Source organism: Lucilia sericata, unplaced genomic scaffold, assembly GCF_015586225.1.
Source record: "Lucilia sericata isolate MDLA Ls3-8-SP2 unplaced genomic scaffold, ASM1558622v1 Contig000153F_arrow, whole genome shotgun sequence".
Classification (NCBI taxonomy): Eukaryota; Metazoa; Arthropoda; class Insecta; order Diptera; family Calliphoridae; genus Lucilia; species Lucilia sericata.
The window spans coordinates 126,964-150,805 of record NW_023994184.1 but is presented as its reverse complement, the minus strand read 5'-3'; the positions used below and the strand labels follow the sequence as shown (position 1 = coordinate 150,805).

The 23,842-nt window shown below is 28.3% G+C and overlaps 2 protein-coding genes across 29 annotated transcripts in view; one reads left to right on the top strand and one right to left on the bottom strand.

The window, feature by feature from the left end:
• LOC119601249 (modifier of mdg4-like) overlaps nucleotides 1-19,863 on the bottom strand; it is a 49,202-nt gene extending 29,339 nt beyond the window's left edge. For 19 of the 28 annotated variants that reach the window (XM_037952069.1, XM_037952073.1, XM_037952078.1 and 16 more), the window contains exons 1-4: nucleotides 19,694-19,847; nucleotides 19,109-19,453; nucleotides 18,903-19,042; nucleotides 16,343-17,297 (exon numbers count right to left, since the gene is read on the bottom strand). In XM_037952069.1, the coding sequence (XP_037807997.1) occupies nucleotides 16,343-17,297; nucleotides 18,903-19,042; nucleotides 19,109-19,322 (1,309 nt within the window). In that variant the 5' untranslated portion in view covers nucleotides 19,323-19,453; nucleotides 19,694-19,847. Of the gene's footprint in view, nucleotides 1-46; nucleotides 501-594; nucleotides 890-1,056; nucleotides 1,312-8,016; nucleotides 8,059-8,119; nucleotides 8,551-8,660; nucleotides 8,912-9,060; nucleotides 9,230-9,501; nucleotides 9,668-9,898; nucleotides 10,333-10,640; nucleotides 11,062-16,342; nucleotides 17,298-18,902; nucleotides 19,043-19,108; nucleotides 19,454-19,693 lie in introns of those variants that run through there. The other 9 variants (XM_037952056.1, XM_037952059.1, XM_037952051.1 and 6 more) reach the window with 9 other exon arrangements.
• Nucleotides 4,738-7,040, top strand: LOC119601254. Its single transcript, XM_037952082.1, has 3 exons — nucleotides 4,738-4,908; nucleotides 5,852-6,150; nucleotides 6,408-7,040. The coding sequence occupies exons 1-3, from the start codon at nucleotides 4,890-4,892 to the stop codon at nucleotides 6,840-6,842; spliced, it is 753 nt and encodes a 250-aa protein (XP_037808010.1). The 5' UTR covers nucleotides 4,738-4,889; the 3' UTR covers nucleotides 6,843-7,040.
• Nucleotides 19,864-23,842: the final 3,979 nt, after the last annotated feature.

Sequence of the window (23,842 nt, the reverse complement as noted above, 5' to 3'; positions counted from 1 at the left end):
TATTATTTTTTTAAATTCTTTACTATTAGTAAGTAAATTTATGTAATTTCGTTGTGTATTTTTTATTTAAATAGAAACTAAATTTATTTCTTTTTTTGTACATAATGTTAAATAAATTAATACTACAATTAAAACCCCTTTTCAAACCAAACACTAATCGCTCAATAGCCCCACCATACTACGCATTAGACTAATTTTACTATCTTCTATGCTAAAATCTGGTGTCATTTCTATTAAATTATCGGTTTTCATTTCGGGATCGTGAGTATGCGGTGAACCAGCTACCCGTATTGAAACATCATCATTGACTTTAGAAGTAACCACAGTGGCACGACAACCATACTTAACATAACGTGAACAACGCCAAAATATATTCTTATGACTCTGACGATTTTCCACATAACGATAACCGTTATATATTAACATAACACGTCCCCTTTGTGTGGTGGAATATTGTATATAAGTGGTGGCATTTTTATCCTCAAATATGTATTTGATATCTGTAAGTAAAAATAATTATTTTAATTAGTAAAACTATCTAAGTAAACAGCTGTACATAAATAAAATCGTATTAATATTATAACACAAATAAGATTTTGTTCAATTTCAATTAGTGTTTTTGGCGCTTTTTATATTTATGAACATGATGTCGGACATTAAATGTTTTTTACAAACTTTATAAAACTTATAGCGATTTAATTATTAGAAACAAATTTAACAAATTAAAAAACATAAATTAATTATTTTAAAAGCTGATTTATGTTTTTCAACCTCAGCTATGCAGATGTTGTGGATTTAGATATATTGACAATTTTTTGTTCAATGAAACGTTTTACCACATTGCTATCAATAGTTTCGCCACGCAAAGTGAAAACTTGGACAACATGAGCTGAAAAGAAAGAAGAAAAAATGGACTAAATAAGACAAAAATATATAATTAACAAGTATACAAGTTTGTGCAAGTGCAATCTTTAATAATATTTTAAAGTAAACATAACAAAACGTGATTAATCTTTTTAAAAGTATTTTTTCAAATACCGTTAAAATCATACTTACTTATCATGGATTTCAATATATCTTCATTTAATAGTTTTAAATAATCCTTTGAACCGGACTTGGCCACCTTTTCCAAATTTTCCAAACCAAATACCAAATCACTTAAACGCGAAGTATAAATGCATGCATTTGGTATAAATATTTTCATTAAATCATTTTTAGCCACATAAACTCTACTGCCAGCACACAAGGGAATTTTTCCAGACGGTACTTTAGCAGGAGCAGGTGCTGGTGGTTTTTTGACTAAAGGAGCAGCTGTAAAAGAAACAATAAAAGATTGGAAAAATAAATAAACAATAAACACAAGGCCCAATTTATAATAACTTAGATTAAATAAAACACATTAAATTATCAATTTGTTCTTAGGTTTAAAGATAATTTATTTTATTAAAAAAAATGCTTTTTCTCATTTGTTTATATCAGGGACTTGACAGTCTACCACCAATAAAACTTTCAATAATTAACTAGTTTTTAATTATAAATTGTTTAGAAAACGCTTTAAATGTAATTTGAAACGTTTATAGCACAAAACTATTTTAATATTATGAGTATAGTTTAAAATTTTATAAAACTTGAATATTTTTACACAAAACTATTGAAACATTTGCCCAAAAATCACTATCAGTGTTTTCTTCTTCTTATTTCTTCCTTCCAATTGTCACAACATGCAATCAGACGCAGCAGATAATTTGACATTATCACTGACAGTTGCAAATACAAACAAATTTAGCTAGTGTTGCATTTATGTGTAACAAAAGTTTAATTTATTAACTTTTTATATAAAATAATAATAATTCAATAGGAAATAATTTAACAATTAATAATGTTATTAGATATTTTTATTTTTTTCTAATGTATGCTTTAATTTGTTAATAATATGTAAATATTTTTCCACTTAACAACACTGTTCTTAACATTTCGACGCCTTGTTGTTGGCTGTCAATTTATTTTTCTTCTTGTGGTTTGTGTTTTTTGCTGCTACTGATAAATTTTGTGAAATTTTATAGAGGTTTTGTGTTATTTGCTAAATTGAAATAAATTTTAAAGTTTAATTTAAAGATAAATTACAAAAATTATGTTTTATTTGTATAATAAAAGTGTTAACGCAGTTTTTTATGAAAAGAATCTTGTTTTCATAAATAAAAAGAAAGTGCTAACGAAACCCCCATAGTGTTTGTGTTGTGGGAAAAGCCTAATTATGATTTCCAAACTCCAAGAGTTGAAAAAAGCAGGAAATGTTTAAAAAATGTATAAAAGCAGTCATGAGCAAACGAGTAAGCTAGTTTTTAAGTTTTTGTATGGTTTAGGGAAAATAATAAGTAAATAGTTATAGCTGATTAAACTTAAAAGTTTTAAAGTATTTTAATAATTAAGGAATATGATGTACCTGTACAGCACACAATTTGTAACTTATTAACAAAATAAATTATTCAAAAAAACATTTAGTATGAGTTTTACTTAAAATAGTTTGATACCTACATATGTATTAATATTTTAACAAAATTAATATGATTGAACAAAACTTTATTTGGTTTCTATGGAAGTTTAAAAGAAAATTGCATAAATAAATACGTTTATCCATATAAATACATATAATAATTATGAATTTTGTTTGCCAGATTTATGATTAAATACTATTAATTAGCCTTAAGATCCAAAACATATTAATCATAGAAGTCACTTTTAGGTTTCCTAAGTTCTAGAAATATGACTTTGTGGGAGTTGCTCCGCCAAGGTATACAGCCCCTGTGCAATTATTATAATTTCCTCAATTAATATAGAAAAAAATGTCCAAAATGTCTTATGATACACTGAATTTATTATTATCCCCATTTTTCCTTTGATTTGAAATGATAAGATCTTTATGTTTCTGAAGATCTACAACCTACAGCCAAATTAATTAAGATTTTACGTTTGTTATACCTTGTTCCTTTTTAAACTAGTTCTGCTAACTTTTCACAAAAATTGTACCTATGTTTTGTGCAAATTTTCTTTAATCATCCAAGAAACCAAATCCAGAGATTAAAATTTAAACCACAAATTAATAATATCTTAAGTTTAGCTCACTTCTATCCATTTTTTCTTCTATTTTATATTATAGCTTCATATTCATTATTACAACCCATGAAATTGGAACAGAAAAAAACAAATTATGATAACCTAAATGTAAGTTTTACTCGCAGCGTTCGTGGTAATAATTTACTAACAATAAATGGTAAAAACTATACCCTTAATCGACGCATTAAAGATGCCTGCTATTGGGAATGTGTAAAAGTACGTTGCAAATATACAAAATGTTCCGCCAGAGTTATAACAAAATATAATCGTATAGCCTCCTTAAGAGGGCAACATAATCATAATTAAGTTTAAAATAAAAATAAGTAGTTTTTTTTAAGCTAAAATGCAATAAAGTATAATTATGTTTAATTTAACTAAGGACACATATGAATGTTATTTGTTTAATGTTAATGTAAAATTAAATTTAAGTTTTGTTAGTTATTTACTGACTTTGATTTAAACTTTTTTTTAGAAATATGTAAAGATTTCAAGCCTCTTACTGGAGTATGGCTAAATGAGAAATATACCTTTGTTAGAAATAGACGAGGTGGTATGAATTTAATTTATAAAGGTTTTCTTTATACTGCTGAACGTAAATATAATGCCACCATTAATTGGATTTGCAATAAAAATAGCAATACTTCTTTAAGATGTCCAGCCAGATGTGTTACAGCTGGAGAAAATGCCATTAAGTTTGGACATAAAAAACACAATCATGCAGCAGTTTGTGCTAATAAAGACAAATGATTTAAACAAACATGTAAATAATTTTAATTCTTATAAATAAGTTAATATAAATTAAATAATGATCTCTTTTATATAAACATTTTAAACAAAAATCTTGATTGTTTTTAATAGAAAATATTTAAGGGGCATTAATTATGAATTCGCAAACAAAGTTAAGTTATTTTTAATAATATGTAATTCTTTTCAACAATTTTATTACAGCTGCTAAATGTAGACGTCCCAAAAATTATACTGTGATAAACAATTATCGTTTTGTTATAAGTTCTCAATCAGCAAATACTTATTATTTGAAATGTGCCAATTTTCGTAAATCATGTCGTGCCCGTGCTATAATACGTAAGGATTCTATGAAAATGCAAATAAGAGATGGTAATCATAATCATCCCAAACATTTACCCGCTAAAACTATACTAATAAAACAAGAAAATGATACTGTCCAACAACAGCAGCAACAACAACGTCGCGTCAACTTTAAAACTGAAAAATGACAATATGAACATAAAATCTACAAATATTTGTCTAATAAGTAATAGAAATGTTAGTTGTCAATGACACTTTATTTAAGCTTTAGTTTTCTTTTAAATTTTTTTTAAATCACAAATAAAATAAACATTGTTTTAATATGTATTAAAAATCTTTAACAAATATTTTAAGCTCAAGTTAAAAAAAAAAGTAATTTTATTAAAATATCTCCTCATATTTAATAATTTTAACAAAATTTCTAATACTATTTCTAGCTGTGGTAAATCCTGTTTCTGCTCGTTACATCATTTCGCGACGTGGTACTCAATTGGTATTTTATAAATACAATACTTATACACCCAACTCTAAACTTAAACCTGAATCTCGTAGCCGTGATTGGAAATGTTCGATGTATCATAAGGCCAAATGCAAAGCTAGATTGGTAACAAAATTAACTTCTCATGGTGATATTATACATGTAACCTCAGCTGTCCATACCCATGAGCCAATGTTTCCAGTAATATAACCTGTTAAGAATTTTATGTCAACTTTTTCATTCATATAGTATGTGTATGTGTGTATACCGTGAGTTGTTAATGTTTTGAAATAATTTTCGAAATATTTAATTGTTTTTCTATAAATTAAGTTATAAATTTTATTATATCTATTGTTTAATGTTTATTTAGTAATAGTAGTAATATTGATCTCTTTATAAAAATAAGCAAATTTAAATGATGCTCGTAATTTATATCCAACAGAAGTCGAGAGTAATTTACTATTTAGAGAAATAGTAAAAGATTAAAGTAAAAAGTTTACATCAAAATATTAATATTTATTTTGATCTCTTTTGAGAAAGTCTTTCTGCAAAAACATTTTATATCGTTTTACAGATGACTCTTCAATATCAACCAAGTGCTTTTTCTACTCGAAAGTTAATTTCGGTTAATTCTTAAAGTTCTACAGATAAAATAATGGATCCTTTTAAACTAAAGTTCTACAGAATCTGAAATATTCAGTATTTTGGAGTTTAATTTACTTTTAAAAAATAATTTCTACTCCAACTTGAACATTCTTGAAAATTTTAAAATTATTTTTAAAAATTTTAAGTTCAAAATTGGAAAATTGGTTTCAAATAAAACTAAAATTTTATATTTTAAAATCCTTATGATTTAGATATTATTTTAACTAAACAGTTTTAAATGCAAACTTATATTGTGTAACAAATTGTAAACTAACATTGTTTTAAGTTATTAAAATGTATTAATATGATATTTTATTCTTATTAAACAAATTTTGCTACAATAAGTTTAAATTAAACACAAAAACTATAAACATTTCAACGTTAAAAAGTATCAGTATTATTAAATAAAAACGTTTGTACTTTTTGATTAATAAACTGTAATAACAACTTAAGAGATTGTATTATATTAAAAATTTTAAAAATTAGAAACATTTCCTTAAATTATTAAAAATTAAATTAATTTTACTAATATTTCTTTGATTTTATTTCTTTATCTATTCATTACAGCTGTAAAACCTGTGCTACTGGTAGAAGTGAGACGTGACTTAAAAAATGAGCAACGTAGAGTGAATAAGGATATTTTACCTATAGTGAGAATAGAAACGAAACCATCTCTGGCAGCAGCCATGCATACAAATCGTGATTTGGTTTTCATTCCTGGACAAAGAGGCAGAAATTTGTTGTTCTATCAAAACTACACTTACTCCAAAAATAATGGCACTGGCAATACCACCTATTGGAAATGTCGTATTGTTAAAAATGGCAAACCTTGCAATGCACGCATTACCACATTTCTAAGACCCAATGGGCTGTATAATGTGTTTCTCACCAAACCCGAACACAGCCATCCACCCTCCACAAGACTGTTAAAAAATAAACTTAAACTAACGGAAGTTAAATAAATCAATAAAGAAAATAAAATTAATGTAAACAAAAAATCTAAGAAACCTTGTTACCTACTACAGCCTTGTTTTATTTAATTAAACTAAACTTTAAAAAAATGTTAATTAACTAGCTTTAACTAATGCTTTTTTTCTACCATTCTCTTCCTCCCTTAGATCAAGAAGCCACCGCTGCTGTTTATTCTGCCACCTCTCGTGGACGTATACAATTGATCTATGGTGGCCAACCATTCATATTCGAAAAGAAAATAAAACTAGCCACCAATGAGGAAAAGAAATACTGGCGTTGCAATCAATGGTGGAATCAGAAATGTCGTTCACGTGTCTGTACCATTAATGATATGGTTATTCCCCTAAATCGTTATCATACTCATGAGGAAATTGTACGACGCAAGAAGCGTGTGCGTAAAAATATTCCCGCCGATAAAATGTTGGTAAAAGCTGAACAGCATGAGGGGGCCGCAAATGCAGCTTCCACTACAGCTGGCAGTAGTATTGATGTCAGTTCGCTGGGCATGCATTTAAAATATGAAGAAATAGTGGCAGACGTAACGGAAATAGTTGAACCTTCTCCCATTGTCATAACTAAAAAATAGACAAATAGTAGTTGTAATCGATTGTTTTTCTTTAAACTAAATAACAAGTAACTTTATAACTTAATTAGATTTTTGAATCAAATAATAACCAACAACAACAACAACCACAAACATAACATTCTAATTATGCAAAAATACTTTTATTTTATATATTTTACTTTTTGTTTTAATTTTATTAATAAAAAAATTACAATAAAAATTAAAATAAAAAGTTAATTTTTTTACTACACAGCTTGGATTTATTAAAAATATATTTTTTTATAAGTTTTTAATTTGTATTCTAACTAATGCTGTCATGCTATTCTTTTCTTTTTCCCCCATTTTCCCTTTATTTTCAGCTTTTACTTTTAATAATTTTTACTTCACCACTGGCCAACGTTCATCCACTAAACTTGTCTATGCTGGTTATCATTTTGTTAAATACATGGAAAATTCTCGTGGCACCAAATGGATTTGTTCAACTCGTTCTTCCACTAAATGTCGTGCTCGAGTACGCACCACTAAAGAATCGAAATTAGAGGTATTAAGACCAGATCATAATCATGAACTGATAAAGCAACGTTTTAAAAAGCGAAAAGTTAAGTTAGAAGGTATGGCCACTACTACCGCGAGTGTTGGTGGTGAAGATGTTTTATGTGGTACAATAGTTAATAAAAAAGATGTAGAATAAAATTTTTAATTTGTTTTTAAATTTACAAAATTAAAAGAGGAAAAATACTTTTCTTATTTTTTAATCTCTGCAGGAATTGATTTAATAAACGATTTTGTTTAATTAATTTCGAAGCTTAAATTATAAATGTTAGAAATTCGTAAAAATATAAATATAATTAAATATATTTCCAAAGCTTGAAATTTAAAAATATGTAATTTTACAGAAATTACCCATTTTTCGAACACAAGTTGCAATTTTTAAAATTTTAACATTTTTGAAATTCTTAAGCTTTTTATATTTAATCTAAATTACGTCGCGGCACGGACAACCACTTTTTACTTTTAATTAAAATAAAATTGAAAATTTTCGAGAATATTTTCAATAAAATTTGGATGTTTGAAACAAAGATTTACTTACTTGTAATAAGAGATTGAAAATTTGTCATCAATAAGCTTTCTGATGGTCAATAAGCTTAATTTGATTAATATCTTTATTGAAAATTCCACACAGTGTGATATATGTAAATAAAATCTATAACTAATTACTAAAGTTTTCACTTGAAAACTTTGTAAAAATAATAAATAATTAAAATTTGTTATTAAAAACTCATAAATTACTTATTTACTTCATGGATTTCATCGAAACAAGATTCACACATCCAACAACCTTCTGGACACTTTGGACAAAATGAAGTAACTTTAGCCAAACGTTTTTTATCGGTTTTAGGCTTTCTCAAGCAATACACACATAGTCCCAATAGTCTCTTACGTTTGACCATATTTAGTGAGTGACCATTTGCTGCTCTTTTTATTACCGCCTTGGGATTGGTCAATTGATCCTGAACCACTTTCTTGTCCAAAGGTTGTATCATGGCTTCGTCTAAACTTATAATAGACACAGACGGTTCGATTTGCAAGGTATTGCGACTAGCAATATGTTTGTTATCAATTATTTTAAATTCAATTTGTGAGGATTTGATTTTAGGAAAATCATTTGCTGGTGGTTTGCGTGAAACATTTGCTCGTTTATTAATCAAATAAGTTTTGCCGGAAGAACCTGAAAAAGAAAGTTTATTTAAATAATTAGTAAAAATATAATAGAAATTATGAAGATTGTTATTTAAGTATTAAGTTTTATAAAATTAAAAACAAATTATGTGTGTTAAACCATGTTAATTTATTTTATTTATAAACTTTGGCTTTAAAAGTTTTTTGTTTTTGTGAGTTGTGATTATGTTGATTTCTTAATGTTATTAGTGTTTTTTCCTTGGTAGTTAAAACTGCTGGACATTTTGTTTTATTATAATTGGTACAGCGCCAGTGCACCACACAAGTTGACGTAGCTATATTATGTACATAATAGGTATAGTTTCGATAAACCAAATGTCCTCTATAATTGTAGGTAAATAAAGAAGTTTCTAGGAAATGTAAAAAAAAATCAAAAATGTTATAAATGTAACCAATTGTTAGATTTTGTAACTAAATAGTATTAATAAAAAATCATCTATAAAATGATTTTCATCATGTCGATTATAATTTTATTGTAAATATTTTATTGTTTTGTATTTTTCTTTATAAAAATCTAAGTTTTTCTCGCTTTGGCCAATTTACGTTGCTCATAGACAATTTTAAGTGAGCCTTTTTTACGTCTCTCTTTAAGTATACCATGATTGTGATCTTCATCCACTATTGATACACGATCACCAGATGGATTTGTTCTAACGCGGGCTTTACAACTGTAAATTAAGAAGAAAGATAAGTTCAATTAATCAAACTAACAGCACTTTTGTTTTAGCTAATTAAGTATTTAGTAAATAAATTTAAGTAGACAATTTTCAACATTTTATTTTTTTTTAAATCGAACTAATGTTCGCCAAAAACAATGTTTAATTTCATAAAATTTCAATAAAGGAATTATTTTAAATATTTTTGATGTATTAAAATTTGATCAAAATAATCCCAACACCAACTTCCCTCAAATGTATAAAAAAAATTTAATGGTACTTACTTTAAGGGTCGAAATTGCACACAACGCCAATAAATCGTGCCTCCACGAATACGATGTCTAGTATAAGGAAAACCATCTAAAACTAATTGATAGGAACCTTTTAAACTGCTGCGATATTTAACACGATTTTGATCTGTTACTGGAATTTCAGCTAAATCGATAACACCTACAAAACAAATGGAAAAATAAAGTATTACTTAAAGTCTTAACAAAAATAGCTAAAATGAAATAAATAGAAAAAGTATAATTACCAAAAATGTTAACAATTTCGTTTGTTTACTTTTTCTCAAAATTGCCACAAATTCCAAATAAAAATCAATTTATTTTCAGTTTAAACTATTAAGCAAAAACTGCTTAATGTACATAAAACGTGTTAAAAAGAGTTCTTACAACAATACAAGTTAAATTTAAATTTATTTCTTTCTTATCTATACTATAAACGAAAAGGAATTAAACAAAAAAACATTCATTCCTGCATAAACATCAGTTGAGCTTTGTAATCCTTACAACTTATTTGGTATTACTTTGTCTCAGTTTTTGCAACGGTATAATATTGTTCTACCATATCATCCGACATACGATTTCTTACAATCATTTTAGCTATCTTATCTGTATGAGGCGGATGATTGTGAGGTCCTCCAGAAAGTCCTTTAAGTTTGCCATTCTCTAGCACACATCGAGAGCGACAACGTTCTTCTTGTAATTTTTTAGAATAGTTGTGACAACGCCAGTATTCCTTATTACTTTTGCGACTATGGCAATTGTAAATGAAATTGTTTAATATAAGACAGGAGGTAGCCCAAGGACTTTCAATAAAGAAGAGCTTAGCATCTAAAGGCGAAAGAAAAGATGAAATTATATAAAAAATTAGTAAAAATATAATTATGTATATTTAAAAAATCTTAAGTATTTAGTTAGCTATTAATATTATTATAAACTTTTGAATAATTAATTATTTTTTCCATATTCATGTGTATTTTTATTTGGCTTATGTTTGCAAGATGTTAATTTAACTAAATTAAAACTATTGAAAGTATGTAAATATTTTATATGTAACTAAATTCTAATGTTGAAACTAGCTTTTTTATACTTAAAAAAATTCAATTCTTTTTGTGTGTATATTTGTTGAATAGATTTACATGGGATCCCTTTTTAATATTGATTGAGTTTTCATATCCAAACCGGCACAGGCGGTGGGTACATACAGCTTATATTCCTTGCCACTTTTATGTGTAAGAATATCAATATTTGTCATCGAAATGAAATCGTTGAGAGATGTACTATCGGGTTTTAATTCAATATAATCGCCCAAATCCTCCTCTTCGTTGTAAAGAGGTCTTTGGTTGATTCTCTGCAAATGATCCTCATGATTGTGTTCTCTTCTGGCGGCCACTAATTCATTTTTCTTTGTTATAACCACCGCCTTGCAGCGCATCTTAAGAACATCAATACAACGCCAGGTCGTATGACCATTTGCTTGTGTTAGTTTCTTATTGTAAATGAAGCCATTGTACACCAGCTGGGCATTTTTCTTTTGGCTGCGTATGAATTTTACTTGTCCTAAAAAAATAACACAAATATTGGTATTTCTTAAGTATCTTCTAAATGGAACTTGTATTATTTAAACTATTATAAAGTATTTTTGAAATGAAACAACAGCCAAACTTGTACTTTTTTATTTTATTATATATTTAGAAAAAAAAAAAAACAATGAAACTGGGACTTCACATTTACCTAAAACTAAAAGACAGGAAATTAATTTTAAATAAATTCTTTTGTATTATTAATTTAAACAATTAATTGCATCTTATAAGTAATTTAGCATATTCCTTATTAACTTAATATTTACCAGATTCTTTTATTTTACCACCAATTATAACAAATTCCTAGAAGCCTTCAAATATCACTTAAATAACATATTAACACTTTGTCTACAATAGGGCATTTTATTTATTTTAAAATTATTAGTTTATAAATTAAAATGTTCTTTTTCAATTTTCTTAAAAAAAAACCAAAACACTGTGTATTTTTTAACTTTTGCTGTCAACATTTTCTGTACTTTTATTCTGATAGAATATTCGTTGTTGTACAGCAAACAGTGTTGGTTAACACTATTAATACACAGAGTTGTAAAAAACAGTAAGATGTTTAATAATAATTTCCATGATTTTACAATAATCAATATTGAAAATAAGTAATAGTTAAAAATAAAGATCTCTAGTAAAATAACTACCTTGTATATTAATAATTTGATAGATCTTTTAATTGTAAGTCTATCATATCTGTTCTCTACCGAGAAGCTTTTAAAATCGAATTTGGTGTTCTGCAAATCGAATTTTTATTTGAACTTAAAATTCAGAAAAATAATCATATTTTAAATGAAAAAGTGTTTAAAATTGCCATAGCATTTATATTAAGTTACAATTATATAAAAAACGCAAAAAATAAATTTTTAATTTATTTGAATAAAATTGAAATCGATTTACTTTCGACTAGATTTGTGTACTAGTTTTTAAACGAGAAATTTAATCGGATTCGGTTTACAGAACAGACAGGTATATGATATCCAGAAAAATATTTAGCAATACTCTTCAGAGGAGACAATATAGAGAAAATATGAATATAAACAAAAAATATATACATATGTAGGTAAATACAGATCGAAAAATGGTATTCCAACAAAAATCGGAAAAGCATTTCGTTTTAATGCTTTAAGAGTGTTTGAGTATTCCGCATTACGATGGTAACTACGTTTTTGTAACATCTAGCAAAGGAGATTAGAATCGAAATGCAAATTCTTCCCTGTATATGTATGTACATACCAACATTATTTTTTTAATTGCATTCAAAATTTACATTTCTAATAAATCCCAAATATAGAATAAACTCAAAAAATTAAAAACAAAAAACATTTTCATATATCTCCTTTATTAATTAACATTTTTAAAATTCATAATTTGTTTTCATGGGCCTGTATATAATTATTAGGGTTACCGTTGCATGTGCTAAAATTTGTTATGTCTGAATATACGGATATTGACGAGACATGTATTAGAAACTTATATCGATAAAACGGCATAAAATCGATTATATCGATACATACAAATTTTTAGGGCTACCATTACGTATGTAAGAAATGCTAATTTTCGCAACGATCGTAAAAAAAGGTATTCCAACAAAAAAGAAATAGTAAGAAAAAGCAATTCTATATCAATGCCTTATGATTTAGTGTATTCCATATTGATTCTAGCTACGTTTTTATAATCACCTCTATTCTGCATTTCGATTGTTCCCGCATTCAGTTACGCTACGATCGAAAATTGGTATCCAACAAAAAACGGAATCGTAAGAAAAATAAGCAATTGCATTTTATTTCAATATTCTGCACTACGATCGTGACTACGTTATTTTATTGACCGAGCTTCGAATCGAAATGCAGAATACCAAACGGAGAAAATTTCGATTCGAATTGCAGAATAGGGGAGAATATCCATGAGAAAATTAACTCTTGGTTGCATTTCTAGAACGTCCTTTCAAAAACTTTTAGACTCGGCATTTAATGCCGTTGTTCCATTGGAACAACATCCATCAACTAAACTTTTTTCGTTATGAATATAAAAACTCATTCATTACATGCTATTGTGATTTTAAAAAGAAAGGTATATCCCTCAACAGATTTCAAACCTAATTAAAAGCTTCAACCTGCTTGAAAATGCATCACTGCGATATATCTGTCACATTCGGAATTACCACGCGACAAAAACCTTTTGCATGCGATGAGTAGGTATTATATTTTAGTTTATTTTATGAACATAATTTTCATCTTTTAATACACAAACTAATCAAATGCATTTTCGTTACATATTTTAGAAATTTATGCGATGTCTTTTACAGTTCTATAGACCAAATTTGGGCCAGTTTCGCGAATCAGTCTGCCAAATTAATCAGAATTTAAGGGTTTAATCGGAAATGCATCGTTGCGTTGCATCTAATGCGCAGTATCTCGGAATGTTTTACAGAAATCCGCAAAACTCTTATCACGAAAATGTCCGATACCAATGAACGAGTAGATATTTAGATTCAAATGTGTTTCACGAACCCCATTTTTATTTAACCGTAAAAGGGTATTTTGTAAATCCCTTTCATATTTCATCCATTTTTCAAGTTTGAATAAAATGTGCATCAGGATCGCAAACCAATCATTAGATGCAGTGATGTATTTCCGAAAAGTCCGTATTTTTTCTCTCCAATGTTAAAAATTGCTGATATGCACCATCATCATCGCAAAAACCATTACATACATCCCAAGCAGGCCTTTCAACTTCTACCAATACTTTTTTCATACAAAACTCGTCACCCAAATCAATAGATTTCGTTTTTTTTCTTAGTTGGGGTCGTTTGCGTTTTAGGCGACGATATATTGGAGTACCCATATTCCGCATTCGAAAAAATGTATTCTAAGAAACGGAATCTTAAGAAAAATAAGTTCATTTCATTGTTAGAATCGAAAAGGTTGGTAAATTTTGGTTTGATATCTAGAATCAGGACGAATAAATTCGAAGTGTTTGACTTTATGCCCGAAATTGAGAGGGTTAATTACCGTGAACACATTTCGACATCACATCACACATTTCGAAAACACATTTTTTGCTTTGCTAAATATACTAGACTTGAATTGATTAAATTTTTTTAATTAGAAAAAAGCTTTCTGTTCTGCATTTCGATTACGTTTACGCTTTCAGTTACGTATCGATCGATAAAAGGTATTAAAAAAACTGAATCGTAAGAAAAAGCAATTCCATTTCGTTTCAATGCTTTACGAATGTGTGTATTCTGTGTTACGATCGTACCTACGTTTTTGTTCATGTGGCGGAAAGTCGTATCGAAATGCAGTATACCAAAGTAGCCAAACGGAGAAAATTTCGATTCGAATTCAGAATAGGGGCCATTGTTTTCAAAGAAAAAAAAAAAAACTAAATAAATAAAAGTCGGCCTTATTACGAGTTGTTATCGTAGTAAAAAATGTGACCTTTTGTAAGTTTGTATTATGAATGCCGAGAACTACTTAAATTCATGAATTTTACATGGATTTTAATTCAATTCCACGCGTAACGACTTCGACACTTGGCCGACGTTTACAAAGTTTCCAAGTTAGGGTTTTAAAAACGTTATTTTGTCAATAAAACTTAAGTGACAAGCGAGATGCATAATAATCGATCCATTAATCCTTATTACTAGCATCCATATAAATACATAGAAATAGGGACTTAAACGGCACAGAACCATTTTTGTCTACAATTTTAGTAATAAGGCCCGACATTGTTTTGGAATCGAATTACGGTAAAATTGTTTACTTTAATTTACAAAATTTTTTCTTATTTATAAAAATCCTACGTTCTAACAGATTTTAACGTGAAACCATAAATTTTAATTTTCACCCGTTTTTAACTGGCGAACATTCGCAAGTTGTATTAACAAAAAAAAAATTAGCCGATGTTTTTATATAATCGCAAGATATTCAATCTTGATTTTTGATTATTTTTATTAAATTTTTCAATGTTTTTTATACTAATACAAAATCTAATGCAAAGTAATGAGGATTGTATTTAAAATGAATTTTTTTTTTTAAGAAATTGTGCTTTTCTGTAGTTTAATTTAAGAAATATTTAACTAAAAATTTATTTATTTAACTTACCATTATTTATTTTTTTTTATTCTTTTATTTTTGCATCACTTTTAATATCACTTGTAAATAAAACTTGCCACTACTTGATATTTAACACGAAATATATCAGTTGTGGCTTTAAATATTTTTTTGTTTTTCATTATTTATACGAAGTTCCTTAATTTAACAACAATTTCATATACATCCTTTGGAGTTCATTTGATTTCCTTTTATGATTGTTTTTCTTTTATATGAAAAATTGTTTAAAATATATTTTAAAAATAATTATTAACAAAAAGGACCATTTTGCAATAGTTGTTTTTAAAATTTATATTTTTAATTTATAAATAAGTGGCAAGAAGAAAATCAGAAGAATTCCAAGGATCTTGGAAGAAATTGGTTGCTAAATAAAAAGGTTACCGAAAAAATCTTTGCAATAAATAATTATTTCTGGAAAATTTTATAATTTTATGCATTTGTAAGAAATTTTAATGTGGAAAAATAGCAAAATCTTTACACAATTTTCAAAATGTTTTTAAAAACGAGAAAATTTTGTTTTTCCACATTAAAATTCATCATTTAAAGCAAAGATTTGTAAGGAATTAATCGGTAACTCAATTCGAAAATAAACAAATTTCGAATTCGTATGTTGAAAAACATTCTATTTCGAAATTTTTTTCTTGCGAATTGTATTACAGAATAACTCCCCTAATGAGAAAAGTATTAAACTCGCGCACGTATACTTTTCTCTTTTAAACGCAAACTTATTTAAAACTAAATTTATTACAACTAGATTTTTGTTTAATGCTTAAAATCCTCAGTTTAATAAAGGTAATTTTACATCCACTATTAAACAGGACAACCGTTATTAAACCAAGTTTTTAAAGCAACAAGGAAAGAGTAGTAATAAACCAAAGCGACATTATTTTAATTGAAATAAATAAAGAATTAAAAGAGCATTATGTATTTTTGTAATACATTTTATGCTATTTATATTTAATCGCTTGGATTTATTACCAAACTCCACCAGTATTCTAAATCTAAAAAATATTTTCATTTATAGTGAAAAGGACCACAAAACATTACACCTCAACATGAAAAAACACTGGCGTCTAGCGCCTAGAGTTTTTCTGCAAAGTGGCATGATTTTGTGTGCATAAAAAAATGTCAACCAACCTTGTGCATCACTATTAGCTGGATCTGCTGATGTATCCATGTACGAAGAATCAGAGAGCGGTTGTTGTTTCACAATAGCCTTTGAAGTGGTAGCTGTCGTTGCACTAGTATTTTGTGTTGAGGTTGCCGTTGCATTACCACCCGCTGCAGCAGCATCTTCGTTTTCGGTAAAGTAACTTTCGTCGTAACGCATATCACCATAGGATTCATCTTCAACATAGGTGGCATCCTGTTCGGCCTGATCAACTTCGCCAGCCTCTTCGGCATAGTCTGGTTCCGATTTTGTGGGCAGATCAATGGGTAAGTCAATGTATTCAGGTTCATTTGTTTGCTGCTGGTGTTGCGCCTGTTGCTGTTGGTGGTGATGATGTGTTTGATGCTGTTGTTGCTGCTGATGATGATGTTGAACTTGAGGTTTAGATTCGGCAACAACAGTTTGTACGTTTATTTGATGTGTGGCAGCAGCAGTGTTGGCATCCGAAGCCTCTAAAGGATCAATTGTACTCTTGGAGCGTTTAATATTCGGCACACTACCTAAACTCGAGCGTTGGGCGGGTCGTTTTTGTGTCACCACTGTTGTGGTGGTAGCCGCTGGCATACTAACGCTGGTAAGTTGATGTGTTTGAGTGTGTAGAGTTTGTTGCGTTATATGTTGTTGCTGCTGAGGCTGATGATGATGTTGCTGCTGCTGTTGTTGCGGTTGATGCTGCTGCTGGTGTTGAGGTTGGGTGGTAATAGTAGCTTGGGGTGGGTGTGTTGGCGCCGTAGTTTGTATGACTATTTGTGTTGTTTGTTTTGCATCATCACCGGAATCTTCGACCGTTTCAATTTTATATGAGCGGGCAGTTGAAGTACGTTGTCGTACACGAGGCGACGTTTGTATTTGTTGTTGCTGTTGTATTTGTGGCGTAGGTGTTGAGGGTTCAGGTGGTGTTTGAGATTGTGGTGGATCACTCTGTAAAGAAAAACAAATTAAATTAATAAACGGTAAGATAATGAAAGAAAATTCCAATATATTTTGCCCTACATAGAGAGAAAATTTATATTTGATTAATGGGAGCTGTTCCTATGTAGCATCAATGTTACTGAAATCCTCAAATCCCACTTTAAAATAAAGTTTTTTCTACTTGGTTACAAAACAATAAACACAAGTGTGTTAAAAATAAAGGTAGATTTTGAAGTATTTTTCAAATACTACAAGATTTCGTTCACATTAAAGGTTCATACCAGAGAACTGCAAAAATCAATTTTTTCCTGATTTTTATTCAGTTTAGTCATCCAAAAAAATCCAATATTGAATAAGTTATGATTGAACTGATTAATGTGAATTTAAGATATATGGACATGAAAAACTAACTACTTTTAAAAAATGTCAAATGACCAATATTAAGTGTTAGAGAAAATTTGTAAAGATTTGTATACATTATCGACGCTGCGCAAGGATAGACTTCAATATTACCCAAATTATTGACAATTTTAAGCAATATAGTTATTTTTGCAATTTAAGAGTCCAAATGTTTTAAAATTGTTGCAGCAGAAGAGAAAAGGCGTTATCGTGAATGGGATTACTTACTAAAGATGTCTAACGTATATCATACCTCTATGGTTTCATAAAGCTCCCAAAGTTTTTAATAAACATTTGAGCAATAAATCATACACATTGATTGTTGCCTTTTTGAGTTTTATTTCTAATAAAAAAAAAATTATTTTTGAGTCGATCGAATAAACACTCAAATTGATAAGGATGAATTGAGCAATGATTTTATTCATAAAACAAAATGTACAAGTTTGATTTATTTAAAAACAAAATTTGATTGTTTTTTGTTGAAACAATTTTCAACATTTGAGTAAAATACACAAAAATACAATCATTTTTAGGGTGTATGTATTTTCAATCACCCATTACAGTTCTATGGTTCATACCAAACAAAAAAGACGTAACCACTATGATCATACATGATTTTCGAATTGCAAAAATAAATAACGAAGGTGCTAGTTATTAAACAGAAAACCAAACTGTCGATTTTTAAAGGGGCCTCGTCATATTTGATAGATGTGAACGAACGTATCTTTAGATTTAAAGCTTCTTTTAGTTTAAGAATTATTGAAATAGATAAAAACACATATATGGTCATATTTATCAATTCAATGACATCCATTTTGTTTTTATTTACTAACTACTAGTAAAAGTATTAAAAATTTAAACTTTTTCAGACATAAATTGTAAATTCTAAAAAAAAAATGCAGGTGAATGAAAAATCCCATTCATTGTTTACTTTTTGTTGTCGTTTCCATATTTACGCAAAACAACAACACTAACATGGTTGTAAAAATAATGTATGAATTAAGTACTAAATTCAAAAAATAACCCCTGACAGAGTGTAGTACAGTTTGTACTAAAAAAAAACACGAACAAAAAACATAACGGACTAAAACATACAAGCACACTACTACACAAACAAGATGAATGAATGAAGAGAGAAACAAACACAAAAATAGCGGGCAAACTAATCGCAAAAATTAACTAATTTACAATAAAATAATTAATAAAAATACTTACATCTGTTAAACCCTTTATTTGTAAAGCCTCTGCAGTACTTATGAACGCTGGTAGGGCCTCCTGTTTAACATTAACCTCACCGCAATACATAAATTGGATGAGATCTTTAAGAGCCGTATGGCTAACATCTTTGAGAAATACTAAATAAATAAAAAACCAAGTTAATATTTTATAAAACATACATTAATTAAAAAAAAAAAACTTACCAAAGGCATGTTGATTGGCTGGCATTTGAGTGAACATTTTACGAAAATAGGGCGAACAGACAGACAATACAAGACGATGAGCCTTAACAAATTGTCCCTCTGCCGCCAGCGTCACATCCACCAGATCGCCACGGCATAGCGACTCATGGAAACCGGCCGATAAATTACTATTGAAATTATTCCAGCACAACGAGAATTGCTCGTCGTCCGCCATATTGATGATTGGTAACCACCAACACTATTCACAGTAGCGTACCCTAGGCGTATGTATAGTAAAAATATATATACACACACACTTGGCGAAAAAAAATCAATACAAATTTCTGTATTCAAGACAAGCAAGCGCTGTAAAATTATAGAAAAGAACCATAAAAATGAGGTTGCTAATTAATAATACACAAAATTAATTAAAAACACAACTAACAACAAAAAATTTGGTTACAAATTAGAAAAAATTCCCTTGTTTATAAGAAAATCAAAAAATAAACATAAAAAATACCGCAAAAAAATAATGGGAAATTTTTTCATCATAAATATATATCCACATTTTTCGTGCACAATTTTTTAAACACCACAAAAACTTACCTTTCTTGTAGTTTATTGTTTAAAAACGAACAAATTCTTATGGAAATTACAATTTTCCACTATTTAATTATATTTTTTCTAATATTTTCTTACAAAATATCACACTAACCGCTCGACGCACAACTTGACGAATTCGTAAACTGTTCACAAATGAGACGATGCCTAAAATTTTCGATATTCGTAGAAAATGTGTGTATCCGTAAGCAGAAATTTTAGAAGCTCGCTTCTGATTGGCTGTTGCCATTAGAGTTGTATTCGCCTACAGAGTTGTATTTATGCTGTGGAAATTTCCTTTTTCAGTGTTGCAGTGGCGATTTTTTTTCTTTTAAAAATTTTTAATAAAAATAATTTTTAAAAATTTATTTTTTTAATTAATTGTAGTATGTATGTGTGTAACAATTATATATAGTATATATATATATAGTTGGTTTGTTGCTATAATTTTAATTCTGATTTTTTTGTGTACGGTGGCCGTCTTAAAACGAAATTAAAAAACAAACAAGTAGAAAGAAAATAATTTTTATAGTCGGGCCGACCATACATAATAAATATATAATAATTAATACCTACCTACCTACCACCTGTAAAAAAAAATTGTGATTAAGTTTTCATAATAAATAAAGCATTTATTTAAGTTGAATTGTATGATGGTCCTGCCTTGATTTATAAGCAGCCATTTTTATATTGTTGAACAAAATTGTGGTGGACATTTTTGTAAGTCAAATTTTGAAGTAAGCTTTGTAGGGGCTAGGAGGGCCAAATGAGAAGAACCTATATAATCTATAATTAATTAATTACAAAATTCATGAGGGTCATCAAGAAAGAACTTGATTTTGCATTTTTTTAATGTTATATGTATGTTAAAAAAAGTCCGGTTCGTCCGGTTCAGTTGTATGGGGGCTAGGTGAAATAATAGACCGATCTTAATTAACCATTTTCAAATAGCCTTCGTTCGTCTCTGAGACTATAAGAAGAAAAAAAATCATGTACCAACAAACAAATTTCATTGAATTTTTATTATCTCTTCAAAATTGCGACCTGTTTTGATTACAAAGGTTTTAATTTACATGGACAGACGGACGGACGGACATAGCTAAATCGATTCAGAAAATTAATTATTTTGATTCTAAGCCGATTGGTAGTATGTATGTATGTATACTTTAAGGAGGTAGTAAGTGTAAGACAACCAATAAATATTATTTATTATTGTACGTACGTTACAAAATCAGCACAACAAACCCAATAAAATAATAAATAATACATACCCCCTCTCCACTAAAGTGGTGTAGGGTAAAAAAGGACGACAGACAGACAGGAGACACACAGACCTTTCTTTCTTTAGGAGGTCTTATAAAAAATTAGATTTTTTTGTTCAATTTTTATGATGGATGATGATGGATAGATAGACGGACAGACAACGACGACGATATATGAAATACGATACCAAATCGGTTTCCGGGGGTCGTCCGTCTTTTATTTTTGTATTTTTTCTTTTTTATTTAAAAATTTCGTTTAAAAACAACGGCAACCCTAAAATTCCGCTGTTTTTTTGCTTAAAAAATCGCTAGAAAAAAAAGCACCAAAATGGTAACACTGCTACACACAGGCACAGAGTTGATAAAAAACGTAGTAGAATTAGAGTTAGTGATGGTAAACGGCCGATAAATCGCCGATAATTTTATGAAAAATTCCGTTTTTGTAATTCCCACATTCTTTTTTCTTAAAAGTTTCGTATATATATAGAACCCAAAGTTGTTGTAGTAGAAAAAAAATGTGTGTGTTGCGTACGTGTACGTACGTACGGTTTTACTTCGGCTCTACGACGACGTACGTGGCTGGGTGTGGTGTGTAAAAAAAAAGAAAAGAAAAAAAAAAAGGGGGAAAAAAAAACAAAAGAAAAAGATGAAAAAAATAAAAAAAAGACGGCGATAATACAAAAGAAAAAAAACAAAAAAAGCCGACCGACGACCACCACCACGGACGACGACGATTCCAGGACCCGACATGGACGACGGACGGAAAAGAAAAGAACTTCGTCGGATTCTGTGGGGGGAGGGAAAAAAATTTATGGAGTGGGCGGAGCGGCTGGGTCCGCCCGCCTCGCCTGGCCGCCTTTTTTTATTTTTTTCCCCTTTGATTTGCAGGTGTGGTGAATATAAAAATCGTGGTGAGTTTCTCCAACCGTGGTGAATTTCCCCTACCGAGGTGAATAAAAAAGAAATTCACCACAAAAACCGTTATTCCAAATAATTCAAGGTCATTGCAATTTCGCACCCCAAAAGTATGCAGCACTTTTTAAAAAAATGCGCTTCGCTGTGATTGGTGGATTTTTGCGATGGCCGACTTTGTATGCGTTTTTTGATTGGTGGGGGGTGGTGGGTGGTTGTTGTGGTTGGTAAAAAAATACACACACACACAACAACAACAAAAAGACGCACACCCCACCACCCCCCACCATTTTTTATTTTTTGATGCAACAAAAAAATGGAGAAAAAAATCTCGAATTTTCGAATTCCGTCGTAAAAACGGAAAATACCACCGAATTTTTCTTTCAAATATCGTAAATTTTCAAATATCGTAATTTTTTTCAAATATCGTAAATTTTTCAAATATCCGTAAATTTTCAAATATCGTAAATTTTTCAAATATCGTAAATTTTCAAATATCGTAAATTTTTCAAATATCGTAAATTTTTCAAATATCGTAATTTTTTCAAATATCGTAAATTTCAAATATCGTAATTTTCCAAATATCGTAATTTTCCAAATATCGTAATTTTTCAAATATCGTAAATTTTTCAAATATCGTAAATTTTTAAATATCGTAAATTTCCAAATATCGTAAATTTTTCAAATATCGTAAATTTTTCAAATATCGTAATTTTTCAAATATCGTAATTTTCCAAATATCGTAATTTTCAAATATCGTAAATTTCAAATATCGTAATTTTTCAAATATCGTAAATTTTTCAAATATCGTAAATTTTTCAAATATCGTAAATTTTCCAAATATCGTAAATTTTCCAAATATCGTAAATTTTCAAATATCGTAAATTTCCAAATATCGTAAATTTCCAAATATCGTAAATTTTTCGAATATCGTCGTAAATTTTCAAAATATCGTAATTTTCCTTCCAAACATCGTAAATTTTCAAATATCGTAAAATTTTCAAATATCGTAAATTTTCAAATATCGTAAAATTTTCAAATATCGTAAATTTTCAAATATCGTAAATTTTTCAAATATCGTAAATTTCCAAATATCGTAAATTTTCCAAATATCGTAAATTTTCAAATATCGTAAATTTCCAAATATCGTAAATTTCCAAATATCGTAAATTTTTCGAATATCGTCGTAAATTTTCAAAATATCGTAATTTTCCTTCCAAACATCGTAAATTTTCAAATATCGTAAAATTTTCAAATATCGTAAATTTTCAAATATCGTAAAATTTTCAAATATCGTAAATTTTCAAATATCGTAAATTTTTCAAATATCGTAAATTTCCAAATATCGTAAATTTTCCAAATATCGTAAATTTTCAAATATCGTAAATTTCCAAATATCGTAAATTTCCAAATATCGTAAATTTTTCGAATATCGTCGTAAATTTTCAAAATATCGTAATTTTTCCTTCCAAATATCGTAAATTTTTCAAATATCGTAAATTTTTCAAAATCGTAATTTTCAAATATCGTCGTAAATTTAAAAAAATATCGTAAATTTCCAAATATCGTAAATTTTTCGAATATCCGTAAATTTTCAAAATATCGTAAATTTTCAAATATCGTAAATTTTCAAATATCTTAAATTTTCAAATATCGTAAATTTCCAAATATCGTAAATTTTTCGAATATCGTAAATTTTCAAAATATCGTAATTTTCCAAAAATCGTAAATTTTCAAATATCGTAATTTTTCAAATATCGTAATTTTCAAATATCGTAATTTTTCAAATATCGTAATTTTTTCAAATATCGTAATTTTTCAAATATCGTAAATTGCAACAAATATCGTAATTTTTCAAATATCGTAATTTTCCAAAAATCGTAAATTTTCAAATATCGTAATTTTTCAAATATCGTAAATTTTCAAATATCGTAAATTGCAACAAATATCGTAAATTTTTAAATATCGTAATTTCCAAATA

Excerpts from the sequence above, each read along its gene's own strand:
- LOC119601254 (XM_037952082.1), top strand. Across the intron at positions 6,151-6,407 it reads CCACATTTCTAAGACCCAAT|GAAGCCACCGCTGCTGTTTA; the intron begins GGGCTGTATAAT and ends CCCTTAGATCAA.